At 38.3% G+C, this 24829-nt stretch overlaps 3 protein-coding genes across 9 annotated transcripts in view; 2 read left to right on the top strand and 1 right to left on the bottom strand.

The window, feature by feature from the left end:
- The window catches only part of LOC145478506 (small ribosomal subunit protein mS39-like), a 22793-nt gene extending 20209 nt beyond the window's left edge, over window positions 1-2584 (bottom strand). For all 5 annotated transcript variants that reach the window (XM_081456551.1, XM_081456550.1, XM_081456554.1 and 2 more), the window contains exon 1: window positions 2481-2584. In XM_081456551.1, the coding sequence (XP_081312677.1) occupies window positions 2481-2551 (71 nt within the window). In that variant the 5' untranslated portion in view covers window positions 2552-2584. The remainder of the gene's footprint in view (window positions 1-2480) is intronic.
- Window positions 2585-2713: 129 nt separating this feature from the next.
- On the top strand, window positions 2714-11156 carry LOC145478526 (copper homeostasis protein cutC homolog). Of its 3 annotated transcripts, none has more exons than XM_081456581.1 (8): window positions 2714-2791; window positions 4921-4980; window positions 5908-6076; window positions 6434-6474; window positions 6648-6683; window positions 7564-7697; window positions 8227-8254; window positions 8941-11156. In XM_081456581.1, exons 1-8 carry the CDS (start codon window positions 2740-2742, stop codon window positions 9159-9161), a joined length of 741 nt encoding a protein of 246 aa, XP_081312707.1. In that variant the 5' UTR covers window positions 2714-2739; the 3' UTR covers window positions 9162-11156. The 3 variants fall into 3 exon arrangements, with proteins under 3 accessions (XP_081312707.1, XP_081312708.1, XP_081312706.1); XM_081456582.1 differs by having other exon boundaries at window positions 2766-2791; window positions 4921-4984; XM_081456580.1 differs by lacking the exons at window positions 2714-2791; window positions 4921-4980 and having other exon boundaries at window positions 4997-6076.
- A 5440-nt stretch (window positions 11157-16596) lies between these two features.
- LOC145478482 (uncharacterized) lies at window positions 16597-21657 on the top strand. The gene has a single exon (XM_081456521.1). It carries the CDS (start codon window positions 18553-18555, stop codon window positions 19708-19710), a length of 1158 nt encoding a protein of 385 aa, XP_081312647.1. The 5' UTR covers window positions 16597-18552; the 3' UTR covers window positions 19711-21657.
- The last annotated feature ends 3172 nt before the right edge of the window (window positions 21658-24829 follow it).

The following is a 24829-nucleotide window of genomic DNA, read 5'->3' as shown; positions in this document are numbered from 1 at the left end:
AGTAACCCTGGGCGAGGGGGTGTTGGCACTCCCTCGAAATACCAACAGGTTTTAAGGACTCCTGATCTGGAAGGTGTTACCAACATAATTTCCTGAAAATATCTGTACCCCTCCCACGGAAGCTTTACTGGTTTGAAATCGCCCGGCCTCTGGAAATTCCAGCTTTGGTTCATACTTTCCTTTAAAAAACTGGGTTTTGGATTTAACCCAATGCTCTGCTTTTCAATATTTTTAGTACGTCTCACATCTTAGTTTTTTTTACATATTTGCATATTTGATAACCTTTCTATGTTACTAATTTTTAGTAGTTCATCTTTTTATTTTGTAAATATTGATATTCGGCCACTGGTTTTTCAGTGTATCTACTGTTCTGTGTTACCCTCGATAAATAAGGTTGAATATTATTATTACTACTACTATTATTATCATCATGGCTAGGAGTATTGCTTGTGGGTGCGTACACACAATGACAATGAAGTCACACAACATGGCAGCCATACTATAATAATGCAGTTAATAGGTTGACCGAGGCATGCATTTTTTGTTTACAGCATGCATCTTTGATATTGGACATCCATGCTATGCTCAATTAACACCTGTCAAAACAAGGTATCTGCTGACCAATATTGAAGCTTGTTGACGTTGTGTGCTTTTTTTAACGTTGCCTAAGCACTGGTTTTTGATTAGACCAATCAGGAGCTCTTCCTTTTAGGCTTGGCCAACATCTTACTGGGTAATTGGTATAAAAAACAAAACTGAAAGTGAAGTATGATCATCGCAGTAAATTTTCCAATTTAAGCAATTGGAAAGAAGAAGCCTGAAAAAAATCAGGGCTTCAACGGGATTCGAACCCGTGACCTCCGCGATACCGGTGCGATGCTCTACCAACTGAGCTATGAAGCCACACATTGGGAGCGAGGTCAATTAATTGAGTTCATATCTTCCCGTGAGTGAAATGATGTGAAGTATATATGAAATAATTCATATTTGAACTGCGGTAGTAGATGAAAGTGAAGTATGATCATCGCAGTAAATTTTCCAATTTAAGCAACTGGAAAGAAGAAGCCTGAAAAAAATCAGGGCTTCAACGGGATTCGAACCCGTGACCTCCGCGATACCGGTGCGATGCTCTACCAACTGAGCTATGAAGCCACACATTGGGAGCGAGGTCAATTAATTGAGTTCATATCTTCCCGTGAGTGAAATGATGTGAAGTATATATGAAATAATTCATATTTGAACTGCGGTAGTAGATGAAAGTGAAGTATGATCATCGCAGTAAATTTTCCAATTTAAGCAACTGGAAAGAAGAAGCCTGAAAAAAATCAGGGCTTCAACGGGATTCGAACCCGTGACCTCCGCGATACCGGTGCGATGCTCTACCAACTGAGCTATGAAGCCACACATTGGGAGCGAGGTCAATTAATTGAGTTCATATCTTCCCGTGAGTGAAATGATGTGAAGTATATATGAAATAATTCATATTTGAACTGCGGTAGTAGATGAAAGTGAAGTATGATCATCGCAGTAAATTTTCCAATTTAAGCAACTGGAAAGAAGAAGCCTGAAAAAAATCAGGGCTTCAACGGGATTCGAACCCGTGACCTCCGCGATACCGGTGCGATGCTCTACCAACTGAGCTATGAAGCCACACATTGGGAGCGAGGTCAATTAATTGAGTTCATATCTTCCCGTGAGTGAAATGATGTGAAGTATATATGAAATAATTCATATTTGAACTGCGGTAGTAGATGAAAGTGAAGTATGATCATCGCAGTAAATTTTCCAATTTAAGCAACTGGAAAGAAGAAGCCTGAAAAAAATCAGGGCTTCAACGGGATTCGAACCCGTGACCTCCGCGATACCGGTGCGATGCTCTACCAACTGAGCTATGAAGCCACACATTGGGAGCGAGGTCAATTAAAATTGACCTCGCTCCCAATGTGTGGCTTCATAGCTCAGTTGGTAGAGCATCGCACCGGTATCGCGGAGGTCACGGGTTCGAATCCCGTTGAAGCCCTGATTTTTTTCAGGCTTCTTCTTTCCAGTTGCTTAAATTGGAAAATTTACTGCGATGATCATACTTCACTTTCATCTACTACTGCAGTTCAAATATGAATTATTTCATATATACTTCACAAAAACAAAACTGTTACAACTTATGTGCTGCAAGAAATTAAGAAATCAATTACTGTATTAATTGACATTGATTCGAATCATCTCAAGGAAACGCGCCCTAAAACAGGGTTAAATTTTGAGGCCTGGGCGGCAAATACCACCCAAAACATACCCACGCTTTATGTGACACTCAGTTCAATGACTTATTGAAAGCTTAATCCAAGAATCCATGTACATGTACATGTTGGTCAAGCGAAAATAGAAAGAGGTCAACTCCTACATGTATGATTTGACTACGATCGCAACTGTTCTTAAGTTTAAAGCTTTGTGATAGCTACTACGGGGTGAGCTGAATATCTTACCTTAGTGATCGATGCCAAGGTGTACGAAGATGTTGAAGTTTCCTCGCACATCGACCACACACGGCCGCCATCTTGAACCTTGAGAGTCCGCGATACACGATGCCGCTGGCTAGTCATCAGTCCTCTCTTCCCTGTTCCCGAGTCCTTCGAATGTCTGCACGTTGTCAACTTGTGAGCTTCTTAGCTTGGTGTTCGGTTTCGTTTAGACGCCCTTACGTAATGTAAAGACTTGTTTCCACTTTTCAGCGAAATATTTAAGATGGAGGTTTGTGTAGACTCGGTTCAGTCTGCACTGAATGCTGAAAGAGGCGGTGAGTATCTCATTTTCAGTGTTTGTCTGAATTTGCGAGTGACAGCGTGTGGATGAAAGTGGGAAGCTGCCCGGAAGCTGCAGCCTACAGCACCTCTTGCTGTGCCTGAACGCATTTTCAGTGAATGAATGCTATATTGCAATTTCACTGTTGTGCCAGTTAGGAATGATATTTAGTTTGAAAGGCAGTGCTGCGTGTTTTTACGCTTAACTACAGGAGAAGCTAGGATTCTCAGCTTTTGACACTATTACTTGAACTTGACGGGAAGTCTGGGAGTGGTGTTGGCACTCTCATATGAAAAGGATCGGGGTGTTCGTTGTACCTTTTAGGGGTTAAAAAAAATCCATTTTTGGTACCTCTTAGGTTGTTGAGCCTCAAAAGTACCACAGCATGCAGGAGTTTTTGCGGTACCTCTTAAGGTATTGAGCAGAAAAAAATATGACAGTAGATATTTGACAGTAAATAATTGATTCATAGCAATGCTTTCATCAACCTTACAAGTAGAAGGTATTTGAAGCAATCATCTTTATCGCTGTTAAAAACTATGAAAGTGTCAGCTAATTTATTATTTTAGAATAACGAAGCGCACAAAGTCTAAAAATAGAATGCAAATTATTGGAACCCTGCGAGAGTCAGACAACATAAGCGTTTTCTGTGAGAAGTAGGAGGAAAATGAATGCCAAATTTTCGTTTTAAAAGTTGTTTTATATAGTTAAATGAAATTTAACATAGTTAACAACTAGGAGCTAGTCTGGTCAGTAACATTTTTATAGGCAGTTGTTAGTGTCTTAGCCGTCTGTGAACGTTTGGTTAACGTTTGGTGCGTTCTGTAGCGTCTGATATAGTTCAATGAAATTTTACATAGTTTATGACTAGGAGCTAGTCTGGTCAGTAGCATTTTTTTGTAGGTGTTTGATTGTGCCTTGGCCATCTGTTAGCGTTTGTTTAGCGTTTGGTGCATTCTGTAGCGTTTGCAGCAGTCATATGGTCATGAGAGCCCTGGGGCTGACACTGTCCAGCGGTATTTTTGGTTAGTACGTGTGTTGTCATCCCATGTGCTCGCAGTGTGTTCATCGCTCTGTTAGTGTGGCGTTGTGGATTGAATTATAGTTTAGCGGTTCTCTGCGTTCCCTCCCTATCCTCCCCTCTTTTTAGCTTTTTTTTTTTCACCAATGCCATCTGGCTTGAGTGTGACGGGTGCCTGTAGGGGGCTTGGCGCGGGGGGTTCGTGGCTTGGTTGTGGGTTGGGCAGGCCAGTTGGGTGTTCTAGCACCTTGGGGATGTGACTGCGGTTGCAGCCCCCGGGCTTCATAGGCAACTTCCCTCCGCTAGTGACTTGGGCGTTAAAGGAACACTTGCTTACGCGCTTGAAAAAGCTTCAAATCTTCCACCATTCTGTTTTGTTTGTCTGAGTTTGTCTGAGTTATGACGTCACTCGCGTGCTTCACTATTGTTACCTCTTACGGGTGCGAAAAAATTTCAAGCCATGCTTATAAAACAGGATCTTGGTACCTCTTAGGAGTTCTGTTCAAAATTTGCAATGAGCCATCCTCTAAATATATGGGATCTTCGCACATGAAAATAACATGATATTTTAACAAGTGAAAAGATCACCATTGCTATGGTTACATAATAAACCCCTTAAACTGTACTTAAAGGTTGCTGTAATTGAAACATCATTGAATCTTTCTTGGAAGTCTTTGGTTATCTTGGGAAATCTTTGGTAATTTTTGGAAAATGTTTGGAAACATTTGTCTGGCCTTTGGACAAGTTTTGGGAAAATAATTTTCAATTATTGTCAAAAGTCGTCATTAGTATGTTTATATAATCAATAAAATGATACATGGCTGCTTGTAGATATGGACTTTCTCTTCTCATGTTCATCTTAATATCTCATGAATGAGCACAACGAATGAGTAAGATATCGAGTTGAACACTCTAAGATAAATTCCATACCTATTCGTACCCATGTATTATTCTCTCCATATTTTGAATCGGGAAATGCTCAAATAATCCTTCATTTTGTTCCTTTTTCAGTAGTCCTTGGCATGCAGACTCGTGCATGTACATATACTTACTCAATCAACTTGATGTAGATTTTTGACACTTGTTATTAATAATTATTACAGGTGCCGTTCGTGTTGAACTTTGCGCCAATCTGATGGAAGGTGGAACTACACCGTCTTTAGGCAGGTGACTTGTATTACAATGTGTAGAAGGGTATGAAAATCTCTTAAGGTCATTCCTCACATTTGCATTGTGCATCTTTACTGTGCATAATTTATGGCGTCATTAGCGTGCGCTCGTGCATGCGCATATTGAAAACATGACGGATTTCCCTTAATATTGAACTCTGTCAGTTGAAAAATGGCTCTAGCTCACAAACGAGCACGGGCACCCCAATTTTTTTTCCAGTCATTGTAATCAACTAATCATAAGCTTTGCGTGAGAAAAGACTGATCTAATTTCTATTGGTGAAAATTGAATAAATAAGAAAAATAGCAGACACACTGTGGTCTTTTGCAGTCGGTAACCACGTCAAGAAATGTGGTTCAAATTTTTAATTAAGGATTTAGCTTTCTGCCTGAATCAAACTTAAAATGTTTATTTGTGTTCGACGCAATGCATTGACTGTAGTTTAATGCGTATTCTTTTGAGTCTGGGTTCACAAAGATTTTACAATTACTGGGAATGCGTTCTTATAATAAGCATCAAATAATGCCAAAATAGGGCATTTTCAATGCCTCACTACTCCTTAATGAGCATGGGCACCCCCCTTTTTTATTTCAAAATTGAAGTTACAATATGACAAATATTCAGTGGACAAAGTTTGAACAAAACTCTATTGTCACTTTTATTTCAGAGGAATTACCTTAATTTCAGCCTCAGGTGGAAATGAAAATATGCCATATTATTTAGTCCTCCTATTGATGTTTATTCTTGCTATTACTTCACTCTTTCAAGAAGATCAGATCTTGCAATGAAATAATCTCTGTCTGGCATGTGGGAGGCCATAACTTCAAATGATATCAAGGAATGGATATTTTTCCATTATTATTTTCCCTGGCTTGTCCCTCATATTAATATTTTAATACCGCTACTTTGCTTTTTTGCAGGAATGTTAAAAGTTATTAAACAGAAGTCACGAATTCCAGTATTTGTGATGATAAGACCAAGAGGAGGTGACTTCCTTTACACTGAAGAAGAATTTGAAGTCATGAAGGAAGAAATTAAAATACTCAAAGAAGCTGGAGCGGATGGTGTTGTGTTTGGCATCCTTACAAGGTTTGTAAGTGTGTTGTGTGTTTTTATCCCATCACTCTTGCAATGCTACATAAATGAAGAAGATTGCAGAGGCATTTCCTGACTTCTCCCTTCTTCTGGCTCTCGTGTAGTTTCATCTATTTAATCCTATCTGCATTTTTTTCCATCTCCTGTGTCATTGATCAGGTCATTCTGAAGCTGTTAGTAATGCATAGAATTCACTGGAAACAGATTTACATGTATGCTTGCACAATGTATATACACTTTACAGCTGTACATCAAGATCTTGGTACTCCATCCGTGGTCATATTTACAGAGTTCCACTTAGTGTAACTCACATATTTTTCAACTAAACAGTTCTTCTTGTCTCTTGTTAAGTGAAGGTGCAGTGGACATTACAAGATGCCAAGAGCTCAAAGGTTGGTATGTTTTTAACTTGTTTAGTAAAATTATTAATGTGTACAGCATCCCTTCCCTCTCTCTATCTAAAAAAAAAAAACATCTTATGAGAGTGAGAGGCCCATAAATGACCCACTCTAAATTATGTGTAGTGTTAGTTAAATTGACTTTCATTTTTTTACTTTTTTTTCAGATTTAGCAAGTCCTTTGCCAGCGACTTTTCATAGAGGTACATGTACATGCATTTATTTTATACTTTTTTCATTTGTTATTACTGCAATAATTTAGTTGAAGTGGTCTAGTTTATGCTACATGTATGCATTGATCTATCTAGGAGCAGTTGTTTGGGGACAATTTTCAATTTTTTGAAAGTGCTGATAAGCGCTATTCAATTTTCATGTTCAAGTTTCTGCGGCTGGGGAGTATATGTTTAATAGGCAAGAACATAGTACATGATTGAATATCTATCAAACTTAGTGTTGGTTTTTATCATGATGATTGATTGCTATGAGTTAAAAGTTTCCTCAGTCTAGGTGAAAGGCTAAAGGTTCAAGCCTAGTGGCACATCATGCTGGCAGCATACCATGAAGCAACTTAAAGTTTACATATTCATGAATGCATTACTACTCCTCCCCCACCACCCCCAGATGGGATGCAAGTCCATTACAGGGTTTAATCCCCCAACATTTAATTTGTTGATACTCATTTATTTGTCTGTATGGGTTGATGCAACGTGAAACTTAAGTATCCAGCCCAAGAACACAGCACCTTAACCCCAGTAACAGGGGTGTGAACCTTCTCTATTCAATCCTGAGCCCAGTTTACTAAACATTAGCCTAAGGTTATCATGTCATTCACAGACTGCAACCTAAATGTGAATTATTTTTTTATGCTTATCTAGACAAGTCTTCACGTCACTGGGTGGCTTAGTTTATAAATACAGTGGAATCCCGATTTCTCAAACCCTCATTTTTTTGAACCTCCTGATAACTTGAACCAAAAGTCATTTCCCTCTCCTCAAACAAACATTGTAATTTTACCCCCAATCAGGATTCCATTGTATGATTTTTTTTGACAGATCTGGCTCAATTTATTCTCAATGTTTGCAGCATTTGACATGGCTAAGGATCCTTTCACCACTCTAGAGATTGTTATTAAATTGGGTTTTGAGCGTGTTTTGACCAGTGGCCGAGATTCCTCAGCGCTAGAAGGGTTGCCAACAATAAGACAACTGGTTGAAAAGGTGGGTTAGTGTTAGCATGCAACAGCATTTTATATGTATCTGTAATTCACTGAGAGTAAGAAAACGTAATCAGTTTCTCCAATTATGATTCTGTCTGACTTTTTACCAAACATTAACACTTCAAAATTTTTATTAAGATAATCATCTTCTTTGGCTACGAGATTAGAGCATTCAGTTGGATCCCATTAGTTCAAACTTGGCTTCATGTGTTTCAGTTGAACCCCCCATTATTTTGAACTCAAGATAATTTCTCATGAATTTCTGCTTGTTCTTTTTCACTCATTTAGTATCCGCTTTTTTGGATTTGTTTTTTTTCCTTGCTATTTCAATCTTATTTGGTTTCCCTTGGCCTAGTTTCAAAGGTAGAGTTACAAAGTGTGAATACTATGGCTTGAATGCTGTTTTTATAAGAAAAATTATACTCGGCAAAGACACTTTGTGTTCCCCTTGCCCCTCCTTGGGCTAAGAAGGGTTAAATTAAGTTTCAGATTTTCTTTTCATGATCCTTTTTTTTTTCATGTACATGTAGGCAAAAGACAGGATTATAGTTGTTCCTGGTAAGTTTTCAGTCATTGCTGTTATTGTTCAGTTGTCAATTTGAATAGAAAAGTTCAGTTTCCCCCTCCCACTTATTAATAGGTATGAGCCCCTTTTAGAACTTTTAAATACCCTCTCCCCATTAAGCCACTGACCCTTATCACGACATTTTATTAACCAGCTGAGAAAACACATATTTTGAGGTGATGATACATTTTTTATGGAGGGCCTTTTTAATTAATTATTAGTAACTAACTATATCAAATAACTTACATTCAGATGCTTTCTGTAAGTAAGATGTGTTATTAAATAGAAGTGAATGTGAAACAATCTACTGCTGGCTAGCTGATAAATGATTATGTTGAAATACAGTTATCCCCCATCGATCCAAAAGACAACGTGAGTCCTTAGAAGAGGACTTGCTTTAACAGCATTTGTACTTGGGTTATGCTGAATAAAAGTTTTGAAGAACCAGTTGGAAAAGAGGTTGAACATGTTTTCCTCAGCAACTGTTTATTTAGATATGTTGTATTCTCCCAATGTAATTCATGCCATTTTTGAAACTTTGCCAATTTAGTACATCAAAAAGTTGGCTTGTTTTAGCATAGCACCTTAGGGGTTGGCTAGTTTGCACCCCCATGCACTATGCTTGTGAAAAAAAAAAAAAATTCAAAAGAAAGTGAAGAGTCGCCTATTATTTTCTTAGGTGGTGGTATAACAGAACGTAACTTGGAACGTATACTGCAGGAATCTGGTGCTAAGGAGTTTCATTGCTCGGCACGACATTCCATGTCATCTTTAATGGAGTATAAGAATAAAAACACTTCTATGGGTGGGACCCTCAGTCCACCTGAGTTTATAACAAAAGTGGCAAGTTATGAGAAAGTTAAAAATCTTGTTTTTGTTGCAAGATCAGTGTTACCATGACAATAAGTGTTTAATCTGGAAGCAGGCTTATTTCATTCACAATATGATATATAATCATGAGTTATACTAGGGAACCAATTATAATAGTGATAAAAAAATATTTATACAGGGTTAACACTACAGTAATTTATTAAACTGTTATAGATGTGGACCCTGTTAAAACAATAAATGAATTTCGTACTATACTGGGGATCGAAGTACATACTATAATATTTTATTTAATCCACACTGATTTAGAGTCATGTAAAACATTTCAATTATGCAAAACATTGCAAATGAGACCATTTTGCACACACAGTACATTATGGAGGTGGCATTGCTAGTAATTAGAATACTGAACTTGTAATCCAGAGTTCCCAGATTTAATTGCCTTTTCTGCCGCGATCTGGCTCATATTGTATTTTGCGAATCGCTAACCTCCTACATCAGTTATAACTCTTAGGTATCTAAGTTATATTTGTTTGATTGATATTTAACTTGAACCACATTAACAATACATTTCATCACAAATTTCTAACTTCAAAACAAACTGTGCACACCATATAAAAAGAGCTGCTTTACCCTTACCACACACAATATTAAGAGAGGAAGCCACATCAGGCCAGGTGGTTTTTATTCAGGTCCTCTATCCTTGTTGAATTGGAATTTGGAAATATTTGTTTTTGTGGAGGGAGGAAAACCAGAGAACCTGGAGAAAAACCCTCAGAGCAAGGAGAGAACCAACAACAAACTCAACCCACATATGGCACTGGGCTGGAATCAAACCCAGGCCACATTGGTGGGAGGCAAGCGCTCTCACCACTGCGCCATCCTTTCTCCCCCTGCTCCACCTTGCTGAACCATTCAATTCATTGTACACACAGAATTTGCAGTTCAAATAATTTCACACCCAAACAATTACATTTCTAATCATTTCAGTCACCTAAGTTTACAGCTCCATTCATTTTACTTACCTAAATGACAGCTCAAATCATTTGTACTCCTTAAAATAACAGTGGTTTTCACACTCCAAAAAAATAAATAAATAAATAAAAATAACATTTCATGATATATCCACTCCCCTTAAAATTACAAAATAATTACAGAAATCAAGTTACGTACAAATAAAATGCAATTCAAATCTAACGCACGCCTGAAAACCATTTTACATGCCTAAAACATTTGTAATAATTGTTAAAATCATTACCGTTTTACTCTCCATTCATCCATCCCTGTTTCCCTCCTCCTCTCAGTCAGGCCAAAATGGCACCCAAGAATTTCACAGCCAGGCTCCAATGAGGTTAATCTACCCGTTGCCTAAATATTTCGTGGGAGCAGTATCTACCTTCAATCCGCCTCACATTATTATTCACGATGGAAACTTGCATTTCAAATCATTAGCATTTCATACTCATTTCATGCCTTTATACACATATGCATAACCACTATGGCATGACTGAGGTTGGGTTCAAATTTAGAATCTGTAGCTGATGTGAAGCTGCTTACAAGTGATACTATACATGTAGTTAGTAAATGCCACAACTGAAAACTACTTACATGCCAAGTGGTCTTTTTGCATGCGTCAAGTGAATTGTTTAATCACACAGAAAAAAAAAATTCAATTTAAACTGCTATTAGATTAGATCAAGGGCTTAGCCGATAGGAATTTAAATTTTTTTACTATAACTAATGTTCATCGTAAATGTAATGAATACTACCAGAATATTGAGTATTTTCAAATAATTTTAATAGCGAATCTTGGTTCTTTTAGTTGTCAATGTATTTTAGCAGTGAAAGTTGTATTCTTGGGGAATTTACATTTCCAAAATGTTGATTGATTGATTGATTGATTGATTGATTGATTGAGTGATTGATTGACTGATTGATTCAGATAATCGTAACATGAATATTAAAACTATACTCTGCTCTGCCTTACAGACTTATTATTTGTTTATTTATCTGCTACTATGTGACTGCTACAACGTGTATATGACAAATGTGTAAAATAAACTCTTTTTTTTTTTTTTTTTTTTTTTTTTTTTTTTTTAATTTTTAATTTTTTATTGCTAAACACACAATTACTTACATTGCCTTACTCTACTCACAACAATAACTAACCTACTTACAATACACTACATTATTGTTATCATCATCATCATTATTATTATTATTATTATTATTATTTCTAATGCTTTTACCGTCTTACAAACGTCACTTACAATACATAAAAAAAAAAACACCTATTTACAATACTTGGCATTACGTTACTTACTTACAATACACATTGATTGCTTATTATGACAATGTAATTACTTAATTATACAAAAAACAACAACAACAACAAAACAAACAAAAAAAAGAGAAACAAAGACCTTGCAACTAATTACTACGGGAAACGCCTTAAATGGTGAGAAGGAATTTCCACTTCTGTTGAAATTCCCTTTCGCCATTCGACGTTGCAGCAATATATTTTTCTATCTCGATTTTATCCTGCACTAATGAGATGAAGTCGCTGAAAACGAACATAGTATTATTTAGAGCGTTGATATAAAGAAAATATTTGCCTAGTATTATGAGGTGGTTGAGGGTCAAACGGTGAGTACAAGGACGAGTAATTCCAAATAATACCTCTGGCTCGGAGAGAAGTAAACTCGCGTTACTTACAGTAGAATACCAACTTTGGAACTTATACCAAAAGGAAGACGCTTGCGGACAGCTAATAAACAAATGACGTATGTTTTGACTATCAGAGGGACAGAAAGGGCAGAATGGGGAGGCAACCTTGTTCATTTTGTATAATATACTGTTCGTGGCTAAAATGTTGTGTATAATTTTGTGCTGAAACATTGCCAATTTAACTTCTTTTGTGGCTGTGAAAGGCAGAAGATAAATTTTATTTAGATTCTCTTTTGCGATGCCGTATGATAAGAGTTTTTTTTCTGAAGTGGGAGGTTGAAGATTTTCTAAGGTTAACAGTTTGTCGTATAACATCTTGCACGTTATATTACAGATTGGCGGCGGAGGTGTAGTAGAATCGCCAGAATTAACGCGAAGGAGCTTCTTCCAACTTTGAGGGATCGCAGATAAAAGACTATAATATTGTAAAAAGTTGCAATTTAGCATGTATTTATTGCGCAAGGAAAGGAAAGGCAGGAAGCAATTTTCACGCTCGTCAGAAAGGTCTGAAATTTGCTTTATACCTGCTCGGTGCCAATGAGGTAGATATACCATTTTTTTGTCAATCGTAATGAATTTGTTGTTCCAGATTGTCTGAGACAGTATCTCGGTCTTGCTGTGAGGTGTCGTAGACACGATTTCTTGCCAATGATGAATAATTTGTTTGTAAAATTCAGGAAGATGGCCATTAAGATCAAGAAAGTTGTAGTCATAATTACATTGAAAGATCTCAGTACCGCCGACAGTAGAGAGAAACGATTTTGGAATATACTTCCACGGTGCATCTGAGTCTGAGCACAGCCGTTTTACCCAAGTTAGTTTCAAAGCCTTATCGAAAAGTACAAAATCTTTCATGCCAAGACCGCCATCCGATTTCTTCTTGATGAGGGTTGTCTTTTTTATTTTGGCGGGTTTTTGCTTCCAGATAAAATCGAACACTATTTTATTGACCTCTGTTGCAAAGTTTTTTGGAGTCTCCATAACACTGGAGATGAATACAAGTTTGGAGAGGGCCAACGTTTTAACAATATTTATTCTACCGTATATAGATAAGTCTCTTCGGGACCAGACACTTAAGGTTTTCTTTAGGGATCCTAATTTTTCAAAGAAATTTTTCTTATGAGACAATTCAATATTATAGGTAAAATGCACACCGAGCGCGTAAACGGGATCATCGCTGATTTGGAGGTTGCAAATTGCGTCTTTCCTATGGCGCATGGAGCCAAGCCATAGCATTTCTGATTTTGCCTGATTTATTTTTAGGCCAGAGCATTTTTCAAACAGTGAGAGTAAGTAAAATAAATTAGAAACTGACTGGACATCAGCAAGAAGGGCAGTTGTGTCGTCAGCATACTGTGTGAGCTTGACCTCTTCATTTCCCTGGATATGTATGCCCTTGATGTCTTTTGACCGTTTTATACTTTGGGCAAGAAGCTCCATAGCGATAACAAAGAGTATGCCTGAAAGGGGACAACCCTGACGGACACCGCGTTCTAAGTAGAAGTGTTTAGAGGCAACACCATTGTTAATGACACAACTAGAGATGTCTTTATAGAACACGCTGACCCATTGCCGGAGATTTGGTCCAAAGTTGAAAGATTCAAGGCATTTTTGGATAAAATTCCATTCAATTGAATCAAAAGCTTTCTCGAAATCTAAGAAAACAGCTATACCTGGTATATTTTTAATTTTAGTGAAGTCCATTGTGTCTGCTATTAGTCTGATACTTTCTCCAATGAATCTACTTTTTACGTAGCCGGACTGACAAGGATGTATTACGCTTGGCAAGATCTTTTCCAAGCGAAGAGCGATAGTTTTGGTCGCAATTTTGTAGTCAACATTAAGTAGCGAAACTGGTCTCCAATTTGTTAAATATTCCGCGTTCTTGTTCTTTTTTGGGATTAAAGAGATAATACCTTGTCGTTGAGAGATAGAAAGTGATCCGTGTTGAAATGCATAATTAAAACTTTCCACCATGAATTTACCAACAGCGTTCCAAAAAAAGCGATAGAACTCTGAAGTGAGGCCATCTGTACCTGGTGTTTTATTGCTTTCCATCTTCATAAGCGCTCGTTTACATTCATCGATAGACATAATGCCTTCGCAAATTTTTGCAGTTTCTTCTGACAATACATTTTCCGTATTAAAGAATTCGATAAACTCCGAGCCGTTCGGATTCGTGTTTTTTGATGTATATATCTGTTTAAAAAAGCGCTCTTCCTCTTCAAGAATCTCCCTCGGGTCGGTTAATTTTGCGTGATCATTGACTTTTAAGGCCGTTATATGTTTTTTCCTTTGGTTTGTTTTTTCTAAATTGCAGAAATACTTACTGTTTTTCTCGCCATGTTCATACCACCGCGCTCTGCTTCGTATAATCGTGCCACGCGTCTTAACGCTTGCTATTTTTGAAAGCTTGGTTTTTACTCTTTCTATTTCGCTCCTTAGGGAATCGCTGTACGCTGTCTGGAGCTTGCACTGCAGCCTGATCATCTCCGACAAAAGGGCAGACTCTTCGTCACGCTTGCTTTTTGCTTTTTTTTTCGAAAATTTTATTGTGAATGCTCTGATTTCCATTTTAATCATTTCCCAGAACAAACCCTTGTCCTCAGTTCTCTGATGCTTTTTGGCGAACTCTGGAATTAAGAAATTCAATAATTCTACATATTTCGTGTCCGACAACAACGAGTTGTTAAATTTCCAGAAGCCTGGCCCACGAGGGGGTTCGTGTTCGGTGAAAGATATAGAGAGCAGGACTGCAGAGTGGTCAGAATAAATATTTGGAATTATTTTGCTCTCGCAAATTCGATTACTCAGTTGATTTGAAATGAAGAGGTGATCTAGTCTACATTGTATTTTCATCGAGGGGTTCGCCCACGTAGGGCCAAATGAGCCCGGGTTTTTGTAGCGCCAGGTATCGAGCAGATTATGCGTTTTAATCAAAGCCTTGAGTTCAATAGTCGATGCTTTTCTAATGTCAACAGGTTTGCCACCTCTTTTGTCTAAAGTGCCGATTACGCAATTAAAATCGCCCCCCAACACAAGATTTTCATTTCCATATTTACCGAGGATATTATTTGAAAGCCCCCTTAGGAATACAACCTGTTGGTTTGGATCGTTTGGTGCATAAACATTAACCAGTACAACTTTAGTATTATCAATAACAATCTCTGCTAAAATATATCTCCCGTGATCATCTGAGGCAATTTTTTCAATGTTTATGTCAAGCCGTGGTTTAAAAAGAATCATAACTCCTCTGCTATGAGACGAACCGTGGCTAGATACGATTTTGCCTCCCCATTCCGTCTCCCATCTTCCGATAGTATCGAGCGAGGAATAAGTTTCTTGCAAAAAAATTATATCTGCTTTTTGTTGATGTAGCCAACGAAAAACTTGTCTTCGCTTTCTCGAGCCGTTTAACCCTCTTACATTTAGCGATATAATTTTATACATTTAGATTCTCTGCAGAAGGCGAAGTCACAATATTCCAGAGAAAAAATTAAGCACTTGTTTATACTATAGTTCTCACTGTGCGGCGAGATATCATAACTTAGAATTAATTTTCTTTTGTTGACCGAGTTGAAGTTAGATAGATAAATACATTTCAACATACTTACAACAGAAATACAACTACACACACAACACAAACTACTCACTACTTCAGACTTACCTATGCTTTTGTGCGGCGTTTACTGACTGGGTTAAAATTGGGGTACTAGTGGCAGCAATTTAGCAATGGTTGAGTTGTACGGCGGAGCAAGAAAGTCAATTAAACATATTTAAAACTAACCGTTCATTAAACATCCGTACAGAGGGAAAAGAGCTGTTTCCGGTCCTCGGTAGAGTGAGCCGTTGATAAAAAGTTTTTCTACCTTAAAGTACGCTTCTTTCTTTTCACGTTTGGCAGCCTTGAGAACGGGGTATAACTTCCTTCTTATCTCATCCACTTCTTTTGGAAAGTCGTCGGATATTCCAATGTTGGTGCCCTTAGGAAGGTTTTTGATGAACGACTTTATGAAGTTCTTGTCTTGATAAGCGGAGAGTCTGACTATAATTGGACGGGGTCCTGAGTTTCGGCCGTCGCGTGTATGCGTAGAAATCCTATGAACTCTGTCAAAGTGTATTTCCTTTACATCGTTGGGTGGAATTTTCAGCTTCGTGCGCATAAATTCCCGTAAAGCAGTCTCGGTATCGCTGTTAGATTCACGTTCTCCCTCCTTCACTCCAAAGAATTTTAAGTTGTCTCTGCGACTATGGCATTCCAGTTTGATATGCCGTCTTTGTAATTCCTTGAGTTCTTTATTTATTCGCTCTTGATCGGCGTTGATCTTTTGTTGCTGAGACTCTGCGTCATTTGCCTTGGTTTTTAGATCTTCGATTTCTGCTTGAGCATATTGCAGGCTTGTTTGTAGGGATTTATTTTCTTCTTCGAGTTGATTGATTCTGGACTTATAGTTTTCCAACTCGGGAAGGACACTTAAGAGCAAGTTGAGCTTCTCTTCAATGCTGCTGAGTCTTGAGTTCGTTGCATCGCTGCATTGTCCACATGGCTGCCTGCAGTCTTCTTCGTCAGTTTGGGAGCCTCCCTCTCGAGTTCTTTTCCTCCCTTTCTCCTTCACGTCATTTCTATTAGCTTGATCGTTAGGCATTTTGTCGCATTTAAGATATAACAACCATTACTGTGGCTACCAGGTTAAAAGATTCTAGGAGCTCTTTCGTGTCGTGTCCGCCATGTTTCCCGGCTCGAGCCCAGTCTTCCTAGTGGGGAAGCTCTTCTTTCAGTGGGGAAGTAGTCTTACGAACTGATCCAGTAGTCTGGCTACTCAGGCAATACGTGAATGTTGGTTGATTTTCTACGAGATACAAGAGACTTCAAAGGTATGACAATTTAACTAAAACTAAAAATTGTAAACAAAAGAAATGAAAACCAAAATTGAAAACAGAAAAAGTAAACAAAAAATTACTTTCTGCTTGTGGACACACTAGGAAATGTTTTCGAGTATTGTAGTCAGTTACAGGGCGTGAAATTGTTGTTTCCTTAAGAGGTGTCTTTCATACTTTCACGTTTGCGTCAATGGCGTTTGATACATACTTTGTCCCGGACGTGCTAAATCTTCCAAATATAAAACCCTACACTCCTAAGCTCCTCATTTTGGACGCAAATGGACCTAACTTTGACGTCATCAACATTTGGATATTCATTGTACGCGAAAAGTTCAAAAGCTTGTACCTTTTTATTGGTATTGTGTAGGAGAGAAACACTTTGTGTCATTCATCTAGGTTCTGTTTTCCAGCTGAAAAAATAAGAGAATAAAAAGGCAATTTTCAAAGTGAAGAACGAAATGGAGTATTAAAAGAGAAAGGATTGAACAATGATGTGCACTGGTGTAGAAAAAAGAATTTTTTTTCCTTTTGACATTTGGAGAAGTTGTACAAGTAATCTTATCGCTTCAGTTAAAAATCAAGTTACTTTACTGAGTCAGCTGTTTTAAAAATACCATTCTGGGGCCAAAAATTAGGGATTTAAGGGTGAAATGCGGAAATGTTTCTAAAATGCTTTTCATCTTTCTGTTGCGTCAGATGTAGTCCGCCGGATTATTTCTTTGGCATCCTAGTTATTTCAAAACACACTTTCCAATTGCTAGATAGTCATAAATTAGGTTTAACGTCATTTAGCGCGCTTCCTTGCGTCAATCTTGACCCCCTAGGCGTTTCAGTTAACGGCTGAAAAAACGAGGAAGGAAATATAACTGAATATAACTCAGTGAATTTATCTGCCATACGTACTTTCTGTGATTGTGCTTTGAACGTAGCTTTAAGTTTGTGTGAACGTCGACTTTGTTTTTAACTTCTTTAAAGAGTTTTTAAAGGACAGTACAATGGATAGACTGGATATGTAACAAGAACGAGCTTCGTAATTGAACAAGAGTTCACTGACTCTTCCGTAACTTTTCGAGTCCAGTCGTACTGACGTCATCGTTACCTATACAATTACGAAGTGATTAAGATGATTTTAAAGTTCAAAAGGTACTGCAAATTGTTCAGTAAAAAAAATCAATTGTGGTGTAACCCTGAACATTGCATTTCATCTTTCATGTGTTGAGCTAATATGGTACGTTTCTCCTATCACGAATCAGATAACTGCGAAGTTTACAACAACTTTTTGTTTGGGTTGACATTGAAAAGATTCAAGGCTTTCGACCTCTACTTGTTTACTTGTGATTTTATCGCGCTCTAATTAGAAAATTTGTTCAGCGCCAGCTTTCGGTCATATTGAATTGCTGTATATCTAATGACGTCTTTTTGTAAACCGCTTTGGAAACGAAGCACAAAGGGAAACAATAGGATTATAACAATACCGTTTACATGCAAATGGATTCAATTGGCTCTGTTTACGCGCCTGATTGATTGCAAAGTCTTATTAAATTTTAATTTCAAGCAGGTACGTTTACATCAGCATGCATACACTTGAGGAGCAAAGCAGGCGAGACTCGACAGGCTTTTGTCTGATAAAAAGCAGTTTCTTAGCTTTCACAGTTATCTCTGACACGTGATTACATTTTCTACATGTTCGTGAGGACAGAAAAGTCCCAAATCACTTTCGTTACTTTGTACATCCGCGCGTAGGAAGTCAGCACAAAGGATATTTACCCAGACAATTTTTACTAGCGACCACAAAAGGTTAACAACAATAAAGGAACAAGAGCGATTGAGACGGTTCTTTTATAAACAGTACAAGATGACCAACGAAAGTCTGCCCTGTGGTGATACAGATGCGAGGTATAGATCATATGGGACTCGTCTCTCTTTGCCAGCCGCTAATAAAGGCCCTGTAAAACCAGCTGTTTTAAATGGCGTTGTTGGTCAAAACCGTGTTATGATGGAAAAGACGCTAAAGAATGACAAATCACCGTCAACAGTAGAGCGAATACTGGATTCTTTAAAATTATCACCCAAATGGAGACGAAGCCCAACAGGAAATGAGAAAATCGATGTGGAAAACCCTATCATAACCACCGCTAATAGTCGGTCAACAAGCGAACACTTATCGCTTGATAAGCGTAAACACGCAACAATATCAACATCGAGTTCCGACTGCTGTCCAGCGACAGAAACGTATGATTCTTTCTCCGATTCCACGTACTCACAGAGCTCAGAGACATCGGTTAATTCTGCCGACAGGAGATCGCTTAATACGACCTCAACAGATTCTGACAACAACCGAATATTTCACCAAGGTATTTCGCCAAGGAGTCGGATAATTTCCAAAGGCGACACTGATGTTATAGATGTGGACGAGGGATTCTTAAGGAGGGTTTTAATGTTAATGAAAGTTGTACTTTATTTGAGACACAGCTTTCCTCTGAACTTGATCCGCAGAAGAAGGGTTTATCCAGCTGAGAGTGCTAGAAATCATCTGTCACCGCACAACAGTCCCAGCTTGAGTTCCAGTTCAATGGACTCGCAGGACTCCAGTGAGTTTAGCGGGAAGAGCTCGCGGACTCGAAAACGCATCTCGTTCAGTCCCAAGACATTACTGTTTTCCGCCATTACGGAAAAGGCCTTTGCGGAAGCAAAAGCTCTTCTGGAAGAACAAGATCTAGACGTGAATTCTCAAACACCGAACGGGCAATCTTTGCTTCACATCGCTGCAGCAAATGCGGATTTGAAATGCATTCAGCTTCTTTTACAATACGGGGCGGACGTGAATGTAAAAGATTCTAATGGCTGGACGCCTCTGCATGCGGCAGTCCGACGCGGAAACTGGAAAAGTGCGATTCTTATGATCGAGGCAGGTGCAGATTTCGGAGAATACGCTCAGACAAGAATTCAGGAATATAACAAAGTGCTTCAAATGTCGTCCACGTTTTATCGTTCAGTGGAGATATTTGTTTAACCAAGTGTTTCACTTTCTATGTATAAATACACTTTTATTAGGTACACTTTAGGTACACGTATTTTATACCAAAGTGACAAATTCTGAATAATCACCAGGATAATATTACATAACTTCAGAATTTCCCTCCTCGATATATTGAATATATAATCACTATTGAATAAAAGAATAATTTAACACAAATTTCGTTTAGCCCGGTTTTTTTTCGTATTGTTTGCCGTGGTTCGTATTGCAAATCGGGCCCACAAGAAGTCCGTAACCCACTTATGGACTTAGGTAAAAATAGTAATACAGCACGTATCACTAATCCCTAGGTCAAATACGATCACGATCGACAGTGTTCTCCAAAAACTATTGGGACAATGCAAAATATTTAAAGTGGAGAGCATTACGAAGGGTTTCGCCATTCAGGTTTAAAGTACATTAAATTTAACTTTGTCATAATTGCAGTTAAGAAATGCTCTTTTTCAGTGACATTATTTTTTAAAGCACTTTTGAAGCAATTGGATATTAGCTCGCAGAACGTTAACACTTATACCCAGACGAAACTGAACGGGAAATTTGGTAATTATAACTCGAAATTAGCTGATATTGTTTGGGTGGTCTTGCAAACTTAGAGAACTCGATTCTCTCAACTAAATTAACTGAAATTGAGCCAGAGTAGACTTCAGCTCAGTTATGTCAATTTTTATGCCAGGTTCAACAAGGTTACCTAGTTGAAAAGAAGCAAAATCTTGTTTGTAACAAGTTGGAAACATTTGTGGGAGTGCATGGCAAGCATAGTATCGAGCGATATTTATCTCGACGGATTATGTCCTATGCTTGAATGAACAAGAATTCAAAGTAGGTCAGTTTACAAGTGTCCTGTTTATTAGAACCCATTCAAAACAATGTCGTACGTAAAATGGACCTAATTGGTTTATCGATAAGCTCACTGGCAGCTTCTCTTCCCTTATGTTTTGAAACTGAACAGAATTCTAGGCTTTGGTCTTCACCAGCTGTTTTGTACTTATCCTGTCTTAATTAAACAAGTTTCAAATCGTGAACTCTTTCTCTCCACAAGGTTGAGGCGAAATAACTCGGCTTTAAATGAGCGTAACGCGTTTGTACATTTGTTTGTGGTTTCCAAAAACCGCATGCACGTAGCCCGGCATGATATCATTAACCCAAAGTCATTAACCTGAGGTGCAACTTTTGGAGTTAATTTGTTATTCGATCCAGCAAACAATGTCCAATTAAAATTATTTTGTAGATCGCGGGGTGGGAGAGGGGGCTTTCTGACACGAAACCCTTGCGTTTTTAAGGCTCCCATCACTATCACCGACGCAATATTTAAGGGTAACGCTGGCTCTAGAAGTGGGTACAGCCTCGCCTCTAGTGTCTTCCCGGGCTGCTTCTCCTTTGGAACCAAACAGCTGTCGAACGCATGGCGCATGTGCCTTTATTCCCGCCTAAACTGCTGCTGTACATATCAAATGGAAGTACTTATGTCAACTTTAAGAAATTCTCGGGGGGTACTCCCCCGTATGGGCTCTATAGGTATGTGCCGCGGGATAGGGTATGGTGTTTTGAGGTTCTCGATCCTTAAATAGGGTATCATTTTCGCCCATGTTGGCATAGTGTCCCGGTGTGATCCTTAGATAGGGTGCCTAAATTGTATCAGAAAAGATTTACCATGTTTATGATGGCATATTATTAAAGCAGGCTTAATCTACCATAATATGCTTGATGTTGACTTCCAGGTATCACACAGAAACGAAATAAAGTTGACCCGTTCAAGCTATTTTGAGTTTTTGTTCTTCCCTTGCATAGGGTGTCATTTTTCGGGTTTGGGCCTTAAATAGGGTATCAATTTTCGTTTGATTCATCCTTAAATAGGGTCAGGGTTTAAGACCCTTCGCGGCACACACCTATCCGAAATTTATGGGAGTACCCCCCCCCCCCCACCCCGGGGAAGAAATTCCTCCTAATCTTTGAAAAAAAATATCACACAGGAATAACTTGCTGATCGCAAAAAGTGCAAATTGCACAGTTAAATGAAACTATCAGACAGGTAAAGGCAAACTTACTAAAACTGTTGGACTACCTAGTACCAAATGTTGGAACGTGTGCGTAACTTAAATCACGAATGAGTTTGGTTTTAAGGCGGATCAGTTGCGTGGCGGGAAAAAAAATCAGCATGTTTGTTCTATTTGGTTAAGGTACGCCGCGCGAGGTGTTTTTCTTAAACCAGTTACAAAGCTTAGCAAAGCCTTATGCTGTGTTTAGACTTGAACGGTTTACACAGCATTAACAACCCAAGTGCTTTTGACAGTGAGCCGAAAACAGATCCATGTAAATCGATCTTGATTGCTTTCGATACTGTTCGTGGTCTTGAATGAAAAGCAGGAAGTCGGAAAGCTTCTTCAACTGATATTTTTTCAAAAGTCATTTCCTACAAACATGTGCATGCTAACCTTTCGCGGCGGAAGAAGCGACTGCTTTTTTTTTTTCCCTGGTGAACATAGTGCGAAAAGGATTTTATTTTCAGACCGGATAAAACAGTTTACTACTGGATAGTGAAACGCTAATTCAGTAAGTTTCACGCTGTAAATTCCTCGTCGAGATATATGTTTATCATAATTTTTTAGTCATCCTTCCGTAGCCGCATTCAAGACTTACGTTCATGCGTTTTTACGAATAGCTGTACCCTTTTCACTTCAAAGCCCTAAAACGTGCTTTTTTTGCGCTGTGCTCAGAACATTTTGTGGCTTTTAGTTTTCAGCTAGTGATTAGCTAATTTGTTTTAAGTTAATGTAAATTTAGTATTTTAATAAGACCCGAGGATGTGTTCGAATAGACCATTCCGAAGTCTTTTTCTCCCTGTATTCGCGAAGCTAGGACAGCCTAAATTGCCTAAATTGTATCAGAAAAGATTTACCATGTTTATGATGGCATATTATTAAAGTAGGCTTAATCTACCATAATATGCTTGATGTTGACTTCCAGGTATCACACAGAAACGAAATAAAGTTGACCCGTTCAAGCTATTCTGAGTTTTTGTTCTTCCCTTGCATAGGGTGTCATTTTTCGGGTTTGGGCCTTAAACAGGGTATCAATTTTCGTTTGATTCATCCTTAAATAGGGTCTGGGTTTAAGACCCTTCGCGGCACACACCTATCCGAAATTTATGGGAGTACCCCCCCCCCCCCCCACATCCAATGGCCAAACTGTATGCATACCAGGGGATTGTTTCGAATATTTGTGAACGGAAGCCTCAGTGACTTAGACTGTTGACCCTTTCGTGTGTAATGATTTATGCTTTTATATTTCTCTGCCAATCAGCGCCACTTTGGAAATTTGCCAGTATTAAATTCTTTAAATGACGAAGGAAACACAACTAGATAGATAGATAGATAGATAGATAGACAGACAGACAGACAGACAGACAGACAGACAGACAGATAGATAGATAGATAAAAAACTAGATATAACGTGTTTTCTGTAGTGAGATATGTTTCAAAGGATTTCTAGTTCACTAGCTGCGTAGGTGGTACAGTGAAACAGAGAATAAGTAATTTCTTTTAAAAGTTTTCAAACATTTCTTTATTGTTTAATACTTACAATCATTGGTGAACCTTAATAAGTTATTTAACAATCAAATTACTTTTAACTAATCACTTAAAGACAATATATTAATTTTCAAAGTGAATTTCTCTCACAGAGAGTACCATTATTAAACAAGTTATAAATAGTTTAGACCTTTTATATGTTATAGATAAATACACCCTTTCTGTTTTTCTGGAACCAATATTTTTCTGGATGTGTATGATAAATAGGAACATATTTTCGCTCGCTACTCCTAACGGAATACATGAATCATGACATTGATATAGTTAGACGCCAATTACACACGTGAACAGCTCCCTGATGACGTCTTTTAGTGTGTATAGGATGACATAGTTCCGGTAAATCTTCACTACATCATCCGTAATGACAAGGGTCTGTGAATATGTAAGAACTCGAATTAATATGAATTCATTGCAATCATAAGTTCATTAACAGACTCTTCAGGTCTATTAATCACGTGCTACGCAAATCTCGTTCCCAGAAACTGCTCGGGATGATGGAAGAAAATTGACAAACCCAGAAAAAGAAAAAGAAAAAAATGTGATGTGAACGATTATTGAAAATAGTGGCAACAATAGGAACGTTTTTTCGTTATGCAATTGCACGTGTCTCCTTTTTTCTCAAATTCGTTACCTACTGAACAAACTGAGTGCACATACTATGGAACTAGGCCAAGTGGCCTGTACCATTGCATCGTATCCCGGGTTTTGGAACATTAGGCGACTAGGAATCATTTTACTCTACTCTCGGATGGGGTGCTAATTCATCGCGGGGTTACCCGGCCCAACCTTCTCCCCGGCATAATTTTGCCGCTATCCATTTATACACTTAGGTAGATGACTGAAAAGTGTATTGCCAAAGAACACAACGCAGTGAGTGGGACACGCACCGCCCGTTCCGGAGTCCAGCGCCAACCATTAGGTAGCAGCGCCCCACAACCATAAACCTTACCAGCAATTTTTTCTTGATAAGTATTTGAAGGTATTCACGAGTGTACTGATTCAGTTGCCGCTCCGTCAAAACTGCTTGGCCGTCGGGTAAAGGGAATTTCCTCTTCAGTAACTGAAATTAAACGGACAAAAAAAATTACAATTGCCATCTTTATACCTGAAAGGTTTAGTCACAACAACGACAAAGACAACAACGATTTGGCCAGAGCCCGAGTTCGCATTGGCGTAGGTAATCAGTACCAGTTCGCCCCCTTGTTCAAATTTTGCGAACCTGCATACGAATCAAAACGTTACTGAAAACAAGTCTCTATTTTTTCTCAGTGATGTTTTAAGGCCTTTTCAAGGACCTCCTTTTCTCAGTGAAGTGGCTCATGGAGGGTTAATAAGTAGCTCAGCAGCATGCGTAACATTCATCTCCATGGTCAACCTTTTCGGTCTTACCCTAACTGTTCCCAACCGTAAATGCTTTGTTTCCTTGAAGAGTTGCAAAAAACTAATGATACAAAACATTGGCGAGTCAGTTATGGTTTTGAATGAATCCTTGCATTCGTAGATTATGA

This window comes from Orbicella franksi, chromosome 2 (genome assembly GCF_964199315.1).
Source record: "Orbicella franksi chromosome 2, jaOrbFran1.1, whole genome shotgun sequence".
Lineage (NCBI taxonomy): Eukaryota > Metazoa > Cnidaria > Anthozoa > Scleractinia > Merulinidae > Orbicella > Orbicella franksi.
Note: the sequence above shows the minus strand (reverse complement) of the source record. Positions and strands in the feature narration are given on the sequence as shown.